This window comes from Spinacia oleracea, chromosome 3 (assembly GCF_020520425.1).
Source record: "Spinacia oleracea cultivar Varoflay chromosome 3, BTI_SOV_V1, whole genome shotgun sequence".
Classification (NCBI taxonomy): Eukaryota; Viridiplantae; Streptophyta; class Magnoliopsida; order Caryophyllales; family Amaranthaceae; genus Spinacia; species Spinacia oleracea.
The window spans coordinates 102735779-102756907 of NC_079489.1; the positions used below are offsets into that span (position 1 = coordinate 102735779).

Below are 21129 nucleotides of genomic sequence, written 5' to 3' on the forward strand. Positions count from 1 at the left end.
AAGAACTATTTGCATGTTCCTTTGCCAGTCAAGGAAGTTTTTCCCGTTCAACTTCTCCTTTTCGAGAATTGATCGAATGTTGAATGAATTGTTGTTTGCCATAATTAAAACTACAATTGAAAAGAATAAACAAATAAATAATCATTCACAACTTCTCTTAATAAACTTAAATTCTAGCATATAAGCATAATTTAATGTTCATTAAGCATTTTATTCAAGTTATGTGTTCCGGCAGGTGTGAATAAAATGATTCCAGGATCCTAAAACCCATTGAAGAATTAAGCACATTATGTATTTAGACTCAATTCTAAAATCTTTTAGGTAAGCAAAAGCCTTTTTCTAATAGTCTAGAAACTACTCTTGGTTGATAGGTACGTCTAAAAACTTATTAGGTAAACCTATCGATTTTGCCACGACATAAAAGGACTCCTTACTTATATCGTTGAGTTTCACCAAAACTAATATGTACTCACAATTATTTGTGTACCTTACCCATTTAGTATCGATAAGTAACACCTCGCTATGGCGGAATCCTATTACTAAGATCGATGTAAAGGATATCCAAGTAAGTGTTATTTTGGCATGGCACCTTTTAACTCAATTTTTAAGTTTGGAACTTAAGGCTCTTACTATGTTGGTTAGATTTTAAGTGAACTAAAATCCTTAATCATGCAACATAATCAAGCCACAATCTCATGCATATTTAAGACATATTTAAAAGCAATAAATAACTTAAAGAATGCATAAGATAATTGTGATCTAGTATGGCCCGACTTCATCTTGAAGCCTCAACTTCAAAGTCCGTCTTGAAAATGGATTGGAGACTTCGTCTTGAATTTCACCGTGGGAGGCGCCATTTTCTTCAAATAGGATAAGCTATAATTAAACTAATTACAACTATTTGATGGTACGCATGTCCTATTGCAGATGCATTCAAATATGAAATAACCGGACATAAATTCTACTCTATCAAAGTAGAATAGCTGTTAAACCCCAAAAAAACAGTTACAATAGTTCATGAATAAGACATAGAAGTAACTCATAACAGACATAATAATAAGAATGAGTTCCAAAACATAAACTTTAATAAAAGGATAATTTTGTACGATGATGGATATAAAAACAGAAACTATATTATATAAGTGTGTGTATGAATAATTACCATGAGAAATATCACAGAACCCTTGAAATTAGCAGTTGGATTTTCTCTCAAACACACCACGACCTCTACTAACTTTTTCAAGGTATACTGACACCAGATCAACTAACTTATCTCATTTGTTTTCATCAAAGAAAACAATATCTTATAATTGCACTTTGCACTTTTATGACAATTCAAACAACTTGAAACAACAAATACCACAAAACTCCTCTTAAAATCATCACCAGATCCAAGCTTAAGAATCTTATCACACATTTTGCTTGTTTTAGGACTGCCGGTCTTCAAACCCCATATATCCCTCCACTTATTCAGTAACACATTAAACTCCTTAATATCATTATCACTTGTTGCTTCCTTCACAACTTTTGCACCCATTGGAAGACCAAGAGTCAAATGCACATCCTCCACATCAATATTTAGTTTCCCATCTTGTAGATACAAAGTGCGGCCATATGGTTCAAAATTCTGAACAAGCCAAATGTTTAGTTTAGAGTACAATTCTCCAAAACCTAGAGTAAGTAAAGAACCAAACCCAATGTCCTCGACAACTTTTCGTCGATTAGGATCCAGGTCTTTGATCATGTAGTAAAGACTAGCAGGAGACATTCGAGTACGAAGAGTACTTTGACTTTGTGTGTACAAGTTTGGTGCGGCTTTCTAGATTTCCGTGCTTTTACAAGCATGCGGCTTAGACACTTCAAGATTTTTCACTTGTTTTTTCCTTGGAGCTTTTACAACATAGGTACTTAATTCAAGTCCTCTTGAATCATCCTCTTGGCCAAATTTGTTATTCTTTTTGTCACGCATCTTTCCAATCCTCTACACTAGATACATGCCATAGAGTGAGAGAACATATGATTAGAATCAATCCTATTCAAGTGAATAACATTAAATCTAGATGACAATACGAAATACAAGAAACCAAATTCAGAACATCAGTAAACAGTAGAAGATACATCAGTAGACAATAGCGAATACATTAGAATATAATAGTAGATACATTAGTAGATAATATGGAAGGTAATGATGCAAGGTTGTACAAGAGTCATGGAGAATCATGCATATTTCTTCTATGAACATCAAAAAACCTATTTTCTACATAAACCAGCATCAGGATTCATTAGCTAATCAAAATCTATGTACTCTTCATTTTGTCCTACCTCGAAAAAAAATATAGTAGTTCATGCTAACCTAGGTTGCAGTGTAAAGAAAAACAATATACTAACTGCCAGCTCATGCTAACCTAGGTTGCAGTGTAAAGAGCATAGCATAATGCTTTTGTCACACCAACTGTAGATAACAGAAAAAAATAATGGACATAGCAGAAAACTCCTTTTGAAATATCATATCAATTAAGTAAAGAGAAGGTAGTTCTCTAGTATTCTTTTAGGCATTCTTATTCAGCTATACAGAGTACTAAACATTGACATAGTTTAGTAGTTCACACTCTCCACTGTCTGCTAACAAGGTTTACGTTCAACAAAGTCAACTAGAGCAAACAAGATTGCCAGTTAGTATAAATTCTCTATTCTTGCGCCTACACGGCTAGGTTACAAATCATTTTTATGAGGCAGTGGGGTTAGAATTGTGGATATGCCAAAGACATAAATAAGACTACCAGTTCAACGATATTCCAGCACAGTGGACCATAAATATATATATATATATATATATATATATATATATATATATATATATATATATATATAATATATATATATATATATATATATATATATATATATATATATATATATATATCACAAATATGCATAAAAATATTGCAAAGTTAAGATCAGTTCAAGCAAGTCTCATTAGTTATAATTATAATCCTGCATAGACCTAATCATCTTCATCATTTCTCAAGCAAATATGCATCTAAATGTCTTTTAGAACATTCCAAACAGGTGAAAGAACACAACCCAAGCTCTGTATTATGGAGTACACTTTAAATTCTGACCATAAACTATGTTAATCAAACTCTTCATTTCAACTCAATAATCCATGGATTTCAGACTAGATTCTACACCATGAAAAAAGTTCATTTATCTTGCTAAGTTTAACACTTGGATATGTACTTAACTCTGACACGTATAGTAGTTTACCCGTTTCAAGTCTGTAAACCTCATTGTATCAATCATAGAAATTTGCATAAAGAACTAATTCGGTTCAGCCTCGCTTAGCATCAATGAACTTATAAAACTATTGAAAGCTATAGAAAATCTCAACTGACAAGCATGATTTGTAAACCACCTCGCTTAGCCTCAATGAACTTATAAAACTATTGAAAATCTCAACTGACAAGCTTATCCATCTAGAGTGAGAACATATGACTAGAATCAATCCTATTCAAGTGAATAACATTAAATCCAGATGACAATACGAAATATAAGAAACCAAAGTCAGAACATCAGTAAACAGTAGAAGATACATCAGTAGACAATACGAAATACATTAGAATATACGAGTAGATGCATCAGTAAGCAGTAGCAAATACTCTACTAGGATAGGATTTCCCTCGATTAAAACTAAATTAAAAGGAAATCAAACAAAAAATAGCAACAACGACAAGTTATCAAAACTCAGTGCCAATTCTCTACCTAAAGTGAACGTTTAAAATTGAGTGAGAGAAAATCACGAACTTAATTAATTAAGCATCAATATTATCAATAGCAAACAAACAACTGGAGAAACAACACCTAACCGCAAAATCTAGCATAATATGCAAAAATAAATGTGATAAAATGCAAATAATTAACAACTACAGATTAAAACAACAAGTAACTTCTAATTCCAAATTCATAAAAACAAATGCAAATGAAAATGAAGGCTCAACGTCTGAAAAAATGCAAATGATCAACTACTTGAAAATAACGATTGCAGAAAACCAATTACCAGCTACTGGATATGCGATTGCAAAAACTGGGTGAAAATCGAACCTTATAAGCAACCTCTGAAAATAATTTGATCGATTACATAGAAATTTGATCGCAATTTAGATCGATTATCATCATCAACTCTTCGAACAGGGAGCAAATTGACAGGGAAGAAAGGACAAAGGAGAGATGTGACCTTTTTTGGGAAACCGTCGAGAGTAAATTGGAAGGAACAGGTGGACGGGAAGGTTTAAACTCATTAATGACGCGCGTTTTATTTTCGTCCGTTAGATTTAATTGATCGAACGACCCAGATTACTTCTCACGCTTCTCACCTTAATTATATGCACTTCTCATGTGTGAGAGAGAGAGAACCCGCTTAACAAGAGCAACGGAGGTTCCACTCATATGACAATAAGGGAAGTAGATCATTGGCCTTATTACGTGTTTAAATCTCTCCTTTCTTTTTTTTATCAAGGTGGGGGCATTCACACGTGTTGTCTTATTGGTCGGATCTTAAAATAAACATTATCAATAATTGCCATTTAATTATGATTAGGACACGTGCAACGCACGTGACACTCTGATAATAATAAATAAATAAAAGCGAAACTTCAGCCTTCAAGGATACCGCGTTATCTTTCGATTTTTCGTCAGTCTTTAACCCCGATCTACAGAGAGAAAAAGAAAGGGCGGAAGAGAGAAAAAGTCGCCGACCTCCTGCTGCGCTCGACGTTTTGCCTTCGCTTCATTCATTACTGTAGGGATTCAATTTTCAAACTCTTTGCTTTCTTCGATTTTTTTTGATTTATAATGTTTGTGCGATTTGGTTGTTTTTAGGGTTGATTTATGGTTCTTCATTTGATTTTATGTATTTGATGATATTTGCGTGTTTTTTTTTGTTGCGAATTCGATTCTGATAATTTTAGGGTTCTTTTGTTATGTTTTTTTTACTGCTATTTCGTTCGATTTTGTTGAATTTAGGACAGATTTCGTTAATTTTTTTTGAATGCTTTGCAATAGATATCGATAGGACACCTTGTTTCTCGAGTATGGGTCTGAAATTTTCTTATTTGAGATCTCCAGATTACATGACTATATAATTTGGTGCCATTTGTAGAATAGGGGTTGTTTGGTATCTGGGCTGTATCTCTATTGTTCAATTATTCATGAGGGATTTAAACTTTTATCGTATATGTTGCCATTATTCCGCTGGTTGATTTGTACTGATTTTTTTGAAAATGTTTGTCATCGATAATAATTAATTGCGTAGTTCATTATTCTTCTGTAATTTATACTTTCATTTACATGGTCTTCCCTACCAGTTAATGTTCATTTTCATTATAATTAAATGCTAGGTCGATTTGTAATTAACTTAGTGCATTTTCAGGGTTTATCACTCAACTTGCGACAGCAGCTGTTCCTTTTAAATCTTTGTTCTTATGGATAAAGCTTTGGATATGTCTTTAGAAGATATCATTAAGAGCAAGAAAAGTGCAGGCAAAGGTAGAGGACAAGGTGGTGCTCCTAGAGGGCGTGGAGCTAAAGGATCTGTTAGTGGTGGAAAAATGAGAGGAATAGGTAGAGGGGCAGGGCGTCGGGCACCTCTTGGAGTAAATACTCGAGCTTCATCTTTCTCTATAGCCAAGGCAAGCCCAAACTTCGGATGTCTTATGCATTCTTTTTAAAGTCTGGCATGTGGTTTAAGAGCTGTGGTAAATGGTGATCTTAAGATAGAAATTGAATCAAGCAATGACTGATAATCTAATTTCACGTTTGGAGAAGGCTTCTGTTGTATTCCATCACGTCATTATTGCCATCTTATGTTTCCAAATCATGGTTCATGTATTTTGACCCGGAAATTTTATTACATCATGTTGAGGACATCTGATGATCTATGAATTGGAAGTTCTTGCTGCCTCTTCTTAAATCTTGCTATCATCATGGCCAGTGAGGACTGTTGCTAGTCAGCCATTTGAACCAGATCAATCATTAGTTCATTCTATAGTGCTTCGGTCTTTTTGTTTCTTTTGCCAACTTATATTTAGACCTGAGAGGGGTGGTGAACTGTGTGGCTAACTTTGGGATTCTTCTGAGCAAGTTGCTGTCCTACTTCAACATTTTTTGCTGAGCAAAATTTAGTCACTTCAGAAAAGAGATAATTTTAGCTTATAACTGATGTTACACATTGCTTCCTTCCTACTGTTTCTTTCTACTTTCCATCTATCACCCGTTTTAAAACCGTGGATTCACTTTTATCTGGTCATGATAATGGCTTGTCTGGTCTTCTCAGTGGCTTCTCTGGGCTTAACAATGTATATGGAATGATCATTAGTAGTTTCTTTTACCTTTTGTGAAATGAAAGTATCTCATTGACACCTCGAGAAAGGCGAGTCATCCTTTTTCTAGTATGCTGACATCAACTTTTCCTCCATATGGGTCCTGTTTCCCAATGGTATCGCCAGTCTTTTCGCAGAACCAAGAACTTCCCATGGCAACAAGATTTGTTAGAAGAAAGCCTTGCAGCTGCAGGAATACCCGCAATGGAAAACGGTACAAAGTTGAACATTACAAACTTGGAACGTGGAGTTAGCAATGATGATATAAGGGTATAGCCTGATTCATTAATTTTCAATTAAAGACCTTTGCGACTGGTTTCTTTTGGGCCTGAAATTTGAGCTTGGAATCAGGAGCTTTTTTCTGAGATCGGGGAGCTGAAACGTTATGCTGTTCACTTTGACAAAAATGGTCAACCCAGTGTAAGTCTTGGTCTTTGATTTTTGTTGAAGTCTCATTTTATCTGTATTATTCCCTATCCTTTCCCCGGAATTTGTGTTTATTCATTTGTCTATTGTTGTTTAAATCTCCAAGTAAAGTTCTCCAGTTCCCCATAAAATTATCTTCAAAGTAAAGTTCTCCAGTTCTCCATAAACTTTTGAAAGTTGTTTTTAACTTTTTTTTTGGGACAGAGCTCTTTTGGGACTTTTATTCCCAGTTTTGCACTAGGTTTCGAAAAGGGCCTATTATTGACTTGGCTTAATTTTAACCTAATTCCTGCTTTTGTCGTGTATAAGTAAACCCACCCATTTTGGAATTGGTTTGTGCTTCAATAGGTATAGAACTAAAGATGATGAGTGCCCACACCAACATGTATTTTTGTGGGGGTTTCTTGTTACTGTGAACTCTGCTTCCCTTCTTTTGCTTGTTTAATACTGATTGGTGTGTTCTGAGAAGTTTATGACTGAATTGTCAATACATACAACAAGTTCATAAATATCTGCCATCATATAACTCTTATCTAAATTATCCAAGATTTTCTTGGTCATTATTGTCTTTATGGCGGCATAACTTTGTTTTTTAAAGCAGAAGTAAATGCATTTCATTTTTTGTATAGATGTTGTGTGTTTTAGTTGATTATCTGGCCATATTTTTCAAACCAAAATCTCTTTTTTCCCTTATCTTCACTATGATATCAATTTGTTTAAGTTTCACGCCGTCATGCAGCTCTTCCTTTATTCCTATGTCGTGGGTTTAATACTGATCTTGCTTGTGATGATGCTTTCTAATTGCAGGGATCGGCAGAAGTCGTCTATGCAAAAAGAAGTGATGCATTTGCTGCCCACAAGCGATACAATAATGTTCAACTTGATGGAAGGCCAATGAGGATTGAAGTTGCAAGCCCTAACTCGGGAGGGCCAGTGTCTGCTCGTGTAAATGTCTTTGGAGGCTCTAATGGAAAGGCATCAAGGAGAGTTGTAATGACGTATGTACCTATGTCGAGCTCACTTGAATTGTTTTGTTTGCATAGATGCAGTAATATCTATTGCAGTCACCTGCTGTGTTACATATGAAATAATTACAGTTGGGGAATGTCTATTCCCGCTCTCTTTTAGTTTAGTAAAGTGTTAACATAGTGGAGTGGGGAGGCATAGAAAATGGTGGAGTGGAATAGATATTCCCTTGCATATATAATATTTTTGGGCTAACGTATCAGTTACAGGACCACCTTTTTAGATGTGTTCTATCTTGTGTTAGATTAAGAGGAAAATACCATGGATTTACCATGCTAGAGCTGTAAAAGGGACTTGCCTACAAGAACTGTCTTCTATGCTTTGGTAATTGTGGATGTGTTATTTTACTTGAACATTAGAATATTAAGAATGTAGTAATTAATGATAACAAGTAAATTTAGCATTGGTAATTTTGTGAAAACATATTTCAATTTTGCATACAAATGCTTTTGATAAAGAGATGTTAAGGTTCCTATAAGATTTCAAGAGGAGGAGGAAGTTAGGAATGGGGTTTAAGGCAGGATCTGTTGGATATAAAGCTTATTGAAGACTTTACCTCTAAACAGGAAATAGTGTCATTTTGGGATTTATTTGATTACAAGTAGGTTTTTTTTTCATCGGATGATATGTTTGATGTATTCATGTATATGTATGCTTCTTTATTGCTATATGCAGTTTTGTGTGTGTCATTAATAGGTTGGTTTTGAGTTTGAGACTTTATCTTATTATTACCTTATACAAAAACTTTTATAAGACGGTCTTATGTATAAGACCAACTTCTTACCAAATAGTTGTACTTTTTAATCAAATAGTTACTCAATGTGATCAATAGTTATATTTTACTACTACTATTAACTATTAAGTAGTTATACTTTCTAATCAAATAGTAATAGTTTCTAGTCAAATAGTTATCTTTTTTTAATGCAGATATCAACGGTCTTACGCACATAGCGGTCTCTTAGGAGACATACTATTATCTATCTATATTTCTTTTCAATCTCACCTTTCATTATCGTGTGACTCTCCGTATTGTTCTTTCTTCACATGGTTCTTTTCCGGTGTTTAAGTAGAACTTACCTTTATGTTCTTTTTTTTAAGTATCCTATTTCTATGTAAAGCTCACTCATAAAAGTCACGCCATATCTTGTTTGAAGTTATCCTATTTTAAGTACACTTATCTTACCCTAGAAGATGGTAAATCAATTTGATGATATCATTTGCGTCATCATCACCATCTTTAGTATTTTGAACTCCTTTTTTTCTTCTTCATGAAAATGAGATTCACTATATTTGTTGTTCATGAAGTTGTGTTCATGTTGTCTCGCTCCTCGAGTCATAAAATAATCTAAATATTAATCAGAACCACTTCTAAGTTATAATGTTCAACTCATATTTACAGACCTCTTAAACACACTTATTAAATTAATTTTGCAGAAACAGGTACTCAAACCATTATGCAGATTTTTACTCAAGTAACCACCTCTGAAGTGAATTTTTTATTCATCAAGCCATCATTAAGAAAAAAATCGAGTACATGTAGTTCTAGCCTCTGCTGAATTGCTGATACAAACCAGGAGTTCTGTTTTTTCTGAGGAATTTGCTTAGTCTGACAATGTGACATCCTTATATAGGTGTCGTTTGTGTCAAATGTGTTCCACTAACTTATGAATATCAAATTTGAGGTCTACAGGCAAGCTGTCACATATGCAGGTGTGGGATGCCTAGCCAGCATCATGGAGAAGTTGACACAACTGCAACCTCCAGCCCTATCGCCCAAAATCACTTTCACCACTGCTGAAAATCGTCCCTCATATCACCACCTTAAGGTCCATTATCCCAAAAAACGAAAATAGAATAACAATTATTTGAAAGATGTACTTTTGAACCAATGTTTATCTGGAGTATTTGGTTGAATCTGGCTATTTAAATGTTGATTGCTGAGGGGAGTTCTAGTGGTTTTGTGAGGAAAGAGATCAACTGAAGATATTTGCTGGGGAAAGGGCCGTGAAGAGAGAATATGGTGGGATTGGATTGGTCGAGTTCAATATTTGTAACAACCAAACATATGGATTGTGAGGCATGAGTTTCTACGTCTCATCCGTTTTAAACATGGTTGATACTATGATGTCATGTTCTTTTTTATGCGGATTTTTGGTGCAATTCTTTGGGACATTCTGCAATTTGGGTTACTACACTTTTTGAGGTTAATAAATGTTTATTATGAAGTGAAATTTTTGAGTTTGTAATTGGTTCCTTGACCTAGAAGTACCTTAGAAAAGGATTCTTGTAAAGTAGTCATTGTTTTGTTTTTGTCAATTATAGTTTGAAGCTGAAAGATTTTCTCTAATCTCCCTTTTCTTTTTTCTTTCCTCTCTCTTGCTTACAATTCTGTTTTTGGATTCTCAATATGAGTTCTATAATAACCTTGTTTTTCATGCAGGCAAAGGGGTGGTCGTACAGCTTCATCAGCTCAGACAAATCGTAATGTTGGGTGAGTCTTTCTGTACCTGGCATATTAAGTTTCACTTTAAAGTGTTTTTTTTCTTTTCCTGATCATCAGTTGACTGCTTTGGCTAACATAATATATTGTGAATGTTGTCAGCTCTTTCCATTTATCCTTATCCTATCTAATACTCCTTCCGTCCCTAAATGATTGCCCCATTCCATATTTCTATTTCATTAAAAGAGTTGTATTGAGTGGGCTGGTAAATTTGTTTTTCAGTATGTGGGGTAGTAACTAAGGTAGAGATAGATGGTGGCAACCACATTAACAAAATAGGAAATGTGGCCATCTTTTGAGGATAACCTAAAAAGGGAAATGGGTCAATCTTTTAGGAAGTACCTCTTATACAAGGTTAGGGATCAAGCAAGGGTGGAAAGTTGTAGCCTTATTGTCATGGTCTAACCCTTGTTTGTTCCCCAACACTCTAACATGAGAAGCAAGGGTGATAGGACTCGTATCATTTTAGTATTCAAGGACTAGGAATCTTATGCCCACTTCAGCGCTTAGTATAAACATGGGAAATATTTGCTGGGACATATTTTATTGCTAACGGCCATATTTGATTGAAAATGGAAGGGAAGGGAAAATAATCTAGCAACCTATGTTGCTCAGACTCTTGTTGGAGTGTCGTGTCCGAAAAGGTATCGGAGGATCCGACACTCTAGATGTAAGAAATTCATATAAGGCCACTATATATTTGGGTGTCATGTCGTGTCGAAGTGTCGAATGATCCGACACCGACACCCTCTGTCAACCAAAGTGTCGAAGTAACGCAGCTAGCAACACTTGAAGGCGTTGCATGCCAAATTACAACAGACACCAAGATTCAGTGTTTTCATTGTATGGACTTAGAATTAGATGTTTGTAGTTAAATTTATATAAACTTTTTAAAGTTCCTCAACGGATCATATATCTTACTTTGTCAATCACACTAAAAATCCATGGCCACCTGAAAGTTATCACAGGTGGAAGCGTGTGCTGGTTTGATCTGAACTGTTGATTGGTGGATAATATTTGGAGAATGTAATTGTGTTCACTTTATGAGATGAAGAGAGTTAAGATGAAGACGAAAATTCTGTAGAATTTGTTAGAGGTGTACAGACGATAACTGCCAGTGGTTTTGGCTAGGGGTGGATAGGAAGATATTTTTTCCTAGTTCTTGTAGTAGAATATTATGGTCCTTAATTACCTATACAAGGCTAACTAAATGAAGGGTGGATTTTTGTTGTTAACAACAATTAGGTTAGTGATATTTAGTTATTTGCTGTTGGTCTGTCACTCTGTTGCCAAATCAGACTTGAAGAACAGTAATTCGACATTTGTACCTACTACTCAAGAGTAAATATTTTTTCAGAAAAACCGTTGCCCTATGTAAGCCCTAATTAAATTGGGCTGAATTCATGGAAAAGATAATTTATTCTAAACAAAATTGTGTTATCTATCTATATTCTATTATTCTCTTTATTTTAGGTGTAACCATTGTTTCCTGTTAACTTCCTTTCCCCCCCTCCCCCCCCTCTCTATCTCTCTCTCTCTCCTCCTAACTGCAGAGATTCCAATCTCTTTATTCACTTGAGTTTCATTGATAAGCCTGCTCTACTTAACTGTGTTAACAGAAAAATGGAAGGGGTAATTAATATGTATTCCCTTCGTCTCTTAATGTTTTTCTTATATCCTATTTAGGAAAATTTTAGAAAGTTCTTCCTATAGTGAATATTTCCTCTTCTGGTCATGTATTTGGTCTATTTATCCTTAGAGATGTCAATGGGACGGGGAGGATGTAGATGTAGCCTGTAGGTACCTCTTCCCCATCCCCACCTAAAATTTTCATCCTCATAGCCCCATCACCCATGGCGGGTACGAAAATCATCCCCATCCCCGCCTAATACCCACACCAATACCCGCCTAGTTTTTCTTTAAAAAAATACACGACAACTAAAAATAGCATATAATGGAAAAAAAGTATATGCCATAACGAAAAATCCAAACTACTCCCTCCGTCCCAAAATTATCTTCCTGCTTTCCTAAACTAGCGTCCCAAAATTATCTTCCTGTTTCTAATTATAGATGTACTAACTTTTCACTTTACCCTCGTTTGGGACCACTAAAATTTAAAAAAAACAAGGAAAACTAATTTAATAACACAAAAATCAGAAAAAGAGGAGGGGACCATTTTATGGAAAAAATGACCCCATATTACCCCTATTTGTGTTGAATCCGTGTGCTTTAAATCTGAGCATTTTGATTGGTTGAGAATAAATATTATTGTATTCTTATTGGTTAAACTATTTTGATTAGGATCCATGCGCAAAAGAGGAGGGGACCATTTTGCTTATTCCAACACAAGTACAATCCAATCATTAGACTTATCCACTCCAAATATTTTTCTTAAAAACCGTGAAATTGGTCAAACAGGAAGATAATTTTGGGACGGAGGGAGTAACAAACTTAAAAGTCTCACCTAAATTCTTATCATCACATACAAACACATCTAAACACAAAAAAGTGTAAAACTTTAGATTTTCTTAAAATTTTAAATTCATGTACTACATGATAGTTGGGTCAGCTCGACGGTATGAAGCGGGGAGAGAGGGGATGGAGGGGTGTAGGCAGGATGGGGAGGACCGGAGGATCCAACACAAAATCCACATCTGTCATCACCTAGCGAGTACAATTTTTATACCCATCTCCGCCCCATTACCCGCCAAACCTCCCCCCATTCCCGCCTACTTTAAGCGGCGGGGCGGGTCTCCCATGAAACCCACCCCACTGACATCCCTATTTGTCCTCATAAAGTTAAATTCAAATTTGTCCCAAGATATTTGTTGAAGCTTATGCTACTTCCCTTATTTTAATCAAAGCTTTCATTACTCTTCTTTTTTTATTCATTGATTCATGAGCCCATAGCCTCCCACATTTGTATTTTTATTCGTTACCCATCCCTTCTCTCTCATTAATTTTGGAACCCTGCCTCCATAGCCTTCATCCCTCTCTCTCCTAAACCCCATCAACAAACACACTAAACCTCTCCACTCCCCCCCCTTTCCGTCAGATCTAGGAGTTCTTTATCCTGTTTTTTATTTGACTAGTATCAAATTTCATGCTGAATCAAGGCCCTAACTTAATTTGCTCAATTTAGTTCTCCCACTTGTCATATTTTCTCGCCTTCTCCAATCTTGCGTGCTTTGGTAAATATTCAGTATCAACTTATATCTCATGGTAAAATATGTTCTTGCCTTCTCCTTGCACTATCCTTGATTTTAATTTGTGGAGTTTGTTATGGGGTTCCCTGGATTAGTTTCACACACTGCTTAATTTCTGGGTTTTGGTGGTTTAATTTCATACTCTCCCTCCATTTTTCTGGGTTGATTACAATCTTATCTTAATTTGTTTTAACCATGAGCATTTTATGCTCATCTGAGGAGTAATGAGGCTTCTTGTGGTATAATGATTAGGATCCAACAACGATGATGAGGCTGTGAAAGTAGGTTAAGTGTGCAATATAATTGGAACTTGTTAGTAAGAGGTTGCAAATTCGGGTTCGGTTACTTGCGGGTCACACTTAGTCCACCGTAAACCATTTCCCATAACTTTTGGTACCTGCTTACTCGGGTATTGGGTTTTTCGGTTCGGTTCGGTCTGGTAATGGTTAAATGAATTCGTAAATTTACATTATCATAGTTACTGGACAAAAATAATTACTACTACTTCTATCACTAGAAAATGCCACTAAGGTGCTGATTGCTAAAGCTACTACTAATACTCCTAAATGTCCTAAGCATTACCTCGTATTTGAGGCCAACTCCTAAGAGGATAAGAATACTACTAGATGAATATTCCTAAGCATTATAGCATGTCTACTGACACGACTACTAAGTAAACATAAAAAATTATGGTAAATGAATGAGAGGGGAAATGGGAGGAAGTACAGAAAAGGTAAAATTTTGGAAGAAAATTTGAAAATATGATTTGTTTATGATTCTATTTGCATGTGATAATTGATTATTCTAATGGTTCCGTTACCCATAATTCTGTTTGATTACCGCACATTTGGTCCGGGTTTTAGAATATTAAAAAAAAGCCAACCCTAACCCTATAATTTTGGTTCGGTTAACCGTGGTTTCAGTTTGACTTTTTTGGTTTTGGTTTTCCGGAATTTTTTGCACAACCCTACTTGTTAGTTCAACCTCAACCTTTATTTCTCCTTACAAAATAGAAAAACTAATGGATATAGAAGAAAATGTCTTTATTTTTTTATTAATAAAGATAGGATCTACAGTTCTACACTCTTTGTCCCAACTTGCAGTTACCTTGGTTTCCCAAGATCCAGATTGGGAAAAACATATAGAGACGGAGTGAGTACATAATTATTACTTCAAGCCCTTTGATAATAGTCGAAGTTGCTATTTTAAGTTGAGAAAAAATATAGGTTAATTGAAGTGAAAAGTACTCATGTCTTGTGTTAGTTCTATGACATGAGAAAGTAGTATGGGACAAATAACTGAATATCCAATGGACATTGCATTTTTTTGTCAATTCCTTTCCTTGTGTAAATCTGTTATTTCACTTTTTGCTGCTTACTCGGCTGCTTTAACGGAATATTATTGCTTAGACTTTACAGTCTTGCTAAGTTTCCTCTTAATTTTGTTGTTGTTTATTGCTCTCCCTGTTCTTTAGTTGGTTCATTGGTTTAATTATTGAGGAATCTAGTGATCAGGGGCGGAACCATGTTGTGGCATCCGAGGTCACGTGACCCAGGAGGCCAGGATTGTTTTTTTGTTTTTGTTTTTAGCGTATGTATAGAAGTCTGTGCAACTATGTGACATATGTAAGCATGTGGTATAGTGGTATTTAAGTCTGCCCCAAGAGTTCATAGGTCGAGTTGTCCCGAGTATTTCTCATTGAGTGCAGTTTTGCTTCTTTTCTATTAACATTTATTTTTTCTTAACTCTTTTATGTTCCTTCTATAACAAAATCTAAAATTTGCATCAAGGACTAATGTATTGCTAAATATACTTTGTAGAACATTTGAAGTAGTTAAAAAAATTGTTCTTTATTTTATTGAGAAGAGAAATTATTGTTTAATTGTTAATTGTATCTTATACACTTCGTATTAAATTGGAAAATGGTGGAGAATTTGTTTTCCTGATTTTTTTTTGTAACATGGATATAATTTTTTTTTATAGCAGTTGTAATATGGGTATATTGGTTACTCTTGGGATAACAAAAAATTATGAAATATTAATTTTTTTTCACTCATATACGAAGTATTAGTTATTGGTTGGTATGGGTTTTATAGACAGTGGTGACGCAATCCATAAAATCCTGCATCCGCCTCTGCTAGAGTGCTAGTGATATACTTTGTATGCTTCCAGTCTCATTTGTGCTGTCACCCATCACAAGTTGTGGGTTTGTCGTTTGTTTAGATTAATGAAACAGATGTATTATTGCTCATTAGTCATTTAGTCATTACCTAAATACGGAGTATATTTACTTTGCAGTGGCTAGAGGTAGGCATCTTGTTCATATCAGTACCTGGGTATAACATTGTGTGCTGTGAGCTATTTGTAATCTATGGCTCTGTTTTCTGTCTTGATGCTTGAAATTTCTTCCCCTTTTAAAGTTTGTGATTAATTGTAAAATTGCTGAAATATTTAGACAAAGAACAAGAGGTGGCTTCAAGAATGGCCAAGGACGTGCACCAACACAAGCCCGTGCACAAACACAACCACGAGGCACTGGCCGTGGCCAATCTCGGGGAAGAGGAAGGGGTCGTGGGAAAAAACTAGACAAATCTGCTGAGGACCTTGACAAAGAGCTAGAGAACTATCATGCTGAAGGGATGCAGATTTCCTAGAAACGTGTGTCATTACTGAAACTGGAGTATGTTATTAACTGCAGTCGGCAGATACTCAGTTGCCTCAGTTTCTGGCTAGCATTAGAACTTGCTTTTTTGGCTTTTTGCTGCTCGAAGTTTGATTGTTTAAAACATATCTTATATAGTGTCTTTTTTATTTTTTTTATAATGCTAATAGTATTACAATGTTCATTTTTCTCTGTTTCGTCCTCTGCTTTCTGGGTTTCTCTTCTGGACAAGTTGGGAGAACTGGGCAGCTTCAACTACATTGTCTTCCTATTAGCACTTTAAGTGACTAAAATTTGGGGGTTGTTTGGGAGAACTTACATGCTCCTATATTGTCTTCCTATTAGCACTTTAAGTGACTAAAAATGGCAGGGTAGAGCCCAATACAAATTGCTGTAGAGCAGATTTATCAGATTCCTGTTTGTATAGTTTTAGACTGGACTAGATGTTGGTAGAATGAATGTGGTTTTGCTCAGTTCCGTTATTTTTCCATCTGTTTTTCCTTTTGGGAACTCCGATAAATTTAGATGAATAGGAAGTTGTATAAAATATATCTAAAACCTAGATCGACATATGTGACCTTGCAAATAAGTGGTACAACTTCTGTTGCACAACTCCACAAGCTGTATCATTAGCATTGTTAGATAGGGGTGTACAAAATTGGGTTTGGTTACCCATTATGAATTTATTTCGGGTAACCGTTTAGTTTCGGGTTACAAGAATGACGACTCTAAACCGTATCCATAACTACCGGTATCTGCGTTTTTGGGTTTTGGACTTTTTTCAGTCGGTTTGGTCGGGTAATAGTTCAAATTAATATGAAATACTTTCTATTAAAGCTGCAAATAAAATAAGTACAAAATTCTAAATATCTATTGAAATAGTCTGACTGCAAGTTCACATGATCTGAATTCCATTTGATTCATAATTTCATACATAACAAATCAAACACAAAAAAGATGGAAGAACAAAACCATACAACATTAGCAAAACAGAAACAGCAAAAACAACAGCATTTATGCGAAGTATTTAAATTGGGCAGTTGGGCCTATTGGGCTGGCGTGGGAAGTGAAAAATGAGGGGAGAAAAATTGAGAGGGAAATTTAGGGTAAAATAGAAAAATTAAATACTCTTAAAAACATATAACTGGAAAAATAGGTAAAATATTTTATATATATTTTTTTTAAAAAATTGTAATTTCGGACGGTTTGGTTACCCGTTTTTCGGGTCGGTTGCCCACACGTTCGGTTCGGTTTTTTTTAAAATTCAAAAAGATTGACTCTAACCTTATTATTTCGGTTACCCGCTATATCGGTTCAGTTACCCGCTTTTTCGGATTTTTTGCACAACCCTATTGTTAGTTGAGCGTGTGGCTGGACCTTGATAGATGAGATAAAGCCTTAGGCTGTGTTATTTTTAAATCTAAGCAATTCAGATTAGATCAAACCATAAGTTTTGCAAAATAGAAAAATTAAGACTAGGCCAACTTATTAGGAAGAATCAGACCAAAAACTAGAAAAATCAGACTAAATTAAGTGAAGAGAACAAAGCCTTTGATCTAGCGTAAAACTCGGATACTAATAAGTTTTGATTTATTGTAGTCTTTCCCTATTGAGGTGGTAATTTACCCAAGTAGTTCCCTGTTTTGCAAGCTGCGTCAAACAAGCAAACGCGAAGAATTTTGTTTTTATTCTTCTATTACTTTCTACTTAAACATACATTAGGAACAACACACGAAAAAAAGAATATTTCCGCAAAAACATATTTCCTAAAAACATATTTACTTTAGTTTTTTTTTTTTTTTTTTTCAATTTTCTATACTTGTCATTAACTACGCACGAAAAAAAGAATATTTGTTTAAAGATTATGGAAATAATAGATCCCACGTAATTACTTGTTATTGGTAATATTTTAGTCCAATAGATATATTAATAAGAAAAATGTATTTACTTAATTTTTTGGTCAAATTAACCTATAGTATATTGAATATGGTCTAATTAGCCTATTAAGCATATAAATCATGTAATATGGAGTACGTAGTAGGAGTAAATTACAAGATGATTAAATGAGTAATGTTCAAGATTTACAAATTATGCAGCAACTTTTGGGAGAAAAATATTTCAAACAAATATATTATAAGATACTGGTTAATGTTATGAAAATAGAGAGAAAAAAAGAGAGAAGACTGACGGTTATGATCTTATTCCAATAGATATAATATGTACACATACATATATTATATAGGATAAGCTTCCACAATACAAAACATTTATAACACCCCTCCTTGAATGTCCATTATCTAAAATAATACAATGTCCCTATAGTGTACATGAAATTATTCCTCATTAAAAACCTTACTAAGAAAACCATGTGGGATAAAAATTTAGCGAAGGAAAAGAGTACATCACTCATCATAATACGCTTAAAATGTTGGCTCGTTAAAAACCTTACCAGGAAAACCTAGTGGGACAAAACCATGGATAAGGGAAAAAGAGCGCTACACGTATTTCTCCCCCTGATCAATACAACGATTGGGATCATCTAGTTCAATGAATTTAATATTGTTGAATAACTTTTCAAATACAGTGACAGGAAACTCCTTGAAATTGATTCTCCAAATTTTGACTTAAATCTTCAATTCTTCAAATCACCCGATGAGGTGAATATTTATGTCACCAATATTTGAAAATAATACTTCTATAGATCAACAAAGTTTCACCTGAGATAAATACATTTGTTGTACATGATATTACAAAATGGTCCTTATATATTGGAAATATATAAACCTTTTTCTGGAGGTCATAAGTAGTAGTAATCAACAATCTTGACCAGAATTTCTTTAGTCATATTTTCACGGTAATACATGATAGTTAACAATATTATCATCTAACTTGTAGGTATAATATAACTAATACTATTATTTATGGTTCTCCTGGACCATGAAATAAAACTCATGGTAAGGAAATTACATACTCTTATCTTATATTATGAATCGACTCAAATTTTACAAGAATTCTTCCGTGAATACACTAATATGTATATTTCATAATTCTCAAGTACTCAAACTAGTAGTTGAGATGACAGTTCAAAAGCACTCCTTAAGAGTTTGATAATATCTCATAAATATTGTGATATTCATATGCAAAACTTAAAGGGCTAGATGTTAAGAACATCATGTATAAGTTCTTCAGGAACTCTTCTTATTTGCATGATTCATAACATACTGTTACATCAATATTATATTTCTTTTACAACTACTAGCCCAATGAAGCAAAAATCTCATCTTATAAATTTCCATAAAGTTGCAAATCCGTATTACCATTCTTTGGATGCATATTCATATACGACATCATAATAGTTTTGAAACATGTAATATGAAATTATAACTGGATAATTCTACATTATATCATGATAAAACATAAAACAAACTAAATGTATGAAGAATGATGCATTTACCTATTAACTACACATGTATATGAATGTAAGACTCAAATGCAAAACACTGTATACTGTGGATATTTCAAATCCATAACTTGTTGGATTTCAGGTCCGTGAGCTCATTTGATCATTATAGTTATGTCTACATCGAAACAGACATAGATTTACGATCCCCTATTCAAAATCTATTATTTCTCGCATATGCATTATATTTCGGTTCCATCATCTAGCATTCATCAAAATTCTTCAACATATACTTTGCATGCTATTCATAAATGATATCTGAATACATTTTCAATAGGTATCATTCATCTTTTCTCACTGCCATCTATTATAGTTCAGATATATATACCACTTCAAGGGTATTTCGTACACTATATATATTAGTGTTTTCTTTATTTTCAATAATATCATCAACTTCATTATTTTTCCCTTTCATATAACTATAACTCATCACTATGTTGGAACCATATTATATAATCTACACTTCAGGTGTAGAGATTTAAATAAATATTGGAAGATATATATTTCTCAACACTTACTATATGTAACATCGAGCACTATGATTATCAAATACATTTATGTCTCTAGACATGTAAAAGTTAACATAATTAAGTCATAGATATTCATGTCCAAACATATTTTGAGGACATAAAGCTGACATGTACACTTACTCATATGGGGATCAATCTATTATTTTAAATTTTGCAAACTTATTCTAGCTCGTCTACCCCCTAAGTTGGGTAAATATTTTCAATAATATTATGGGGAATAAAATCTTTCACCAACTAATAGTACAATTTTCAACGTGTATTTTAATAAATGTACATACTTTCCTTCTCTTTTGGAGATTTATATTGATCATGTGGAGTATCAGATGCATTGTGCAATTTTTTTTTTCTTCATATTTTTTCATTTTGTGCTGACGTATTATTGCTTCAATCAAGAGATTTATGATACTTAAATAAATCACAAAACACTTGTAAACTTCTTGGTGATATTCAAATCACCTACTATCATTTTGGTGAATTTTAGGTCACTTATTATCATGGTGAACTTCAAATCACCTATCATATCATTATACAAGTTTTTTAAAGTCATTAATATCTCTTGTATTATATTCTCAATCAATTCATTATAACTATTTGATTTAAATACAAATAAACCTCATCATTATGTCTTGTATTTGAATATATACAACATACGAGGGAGTGTGTATCATTTTATGTGCTTTTAATAACCAATTATTTCCTTTCATGAGAATTTGAGAATTTGAAAATTCTTTTATCACATAAACTTTTATTTGAAAAGGAAATAATTGGTTATTAAAGTCTTAAATCCGAGTGGTCTGCATTATCACATCGTACGTATGCAATATCATATAAAATATTTCATTAGATAACTGCTGGTTATTTTCCCAAAGTGATCACTGTAATTATATAATATATAATTTGCATATTGTGATGTGATATAACGACACAAACTGATGTCTCGTA

General features: G+C 34.0%; 1 protein-coding gene across 1 annotated transcript; it reads left to right on the forward strand.

The window, feature by feature from the left end:
• The first annotated feature begins 4641 nt into the window (after positions 1–4641).
• Positions 4642–16387, forward strand: LOC110785367 (THO complex subunit 4D). Its single transcript, XM_021989800.2, has 7 exons — positions 4642–4798; positions 5429–5687; positions 6504–6647; positions 6729–6797; positions 7611–7801; positions 10270–10320; positions 15991–16387. Exons 2-7 carry the CDS (start codon positions 5481–5483, stop codon positions 16187–16189), a joined length of 861 nt encoding a protein of 286 aa, XP_021845492.1. The 5' UTR covers positions 4642–4798; positions 5429–5480; the 3' UTR covers positions 16190–16387.
• Positions 16388–21129: the final 4742 nt, after the last annotated feature.

Coding starts and splice junctions, on each gene's coding strand:
- LOC110785367 (XM_021989800.2), top strand. CDS start 5,481: ATGGATAAAGCTTTGGATATGTCTTTAGAAGATATCATTAAGAGCAAG. Junction 5,688..6,503: donor CATCTTTCTCTATAGCCAAG/GCAAGCCCAAAC, acceptor TGGTATCGCCAG/TCTTTTCGCAGAACCAAGAA. Junction 6,798..7,610: donor ACAAAAATGGTCAACCCAGT/GTAAGTCTTGGT, acceptor TTCTAATTGCAG/GGATCGGCAGAAGTCGTCTA.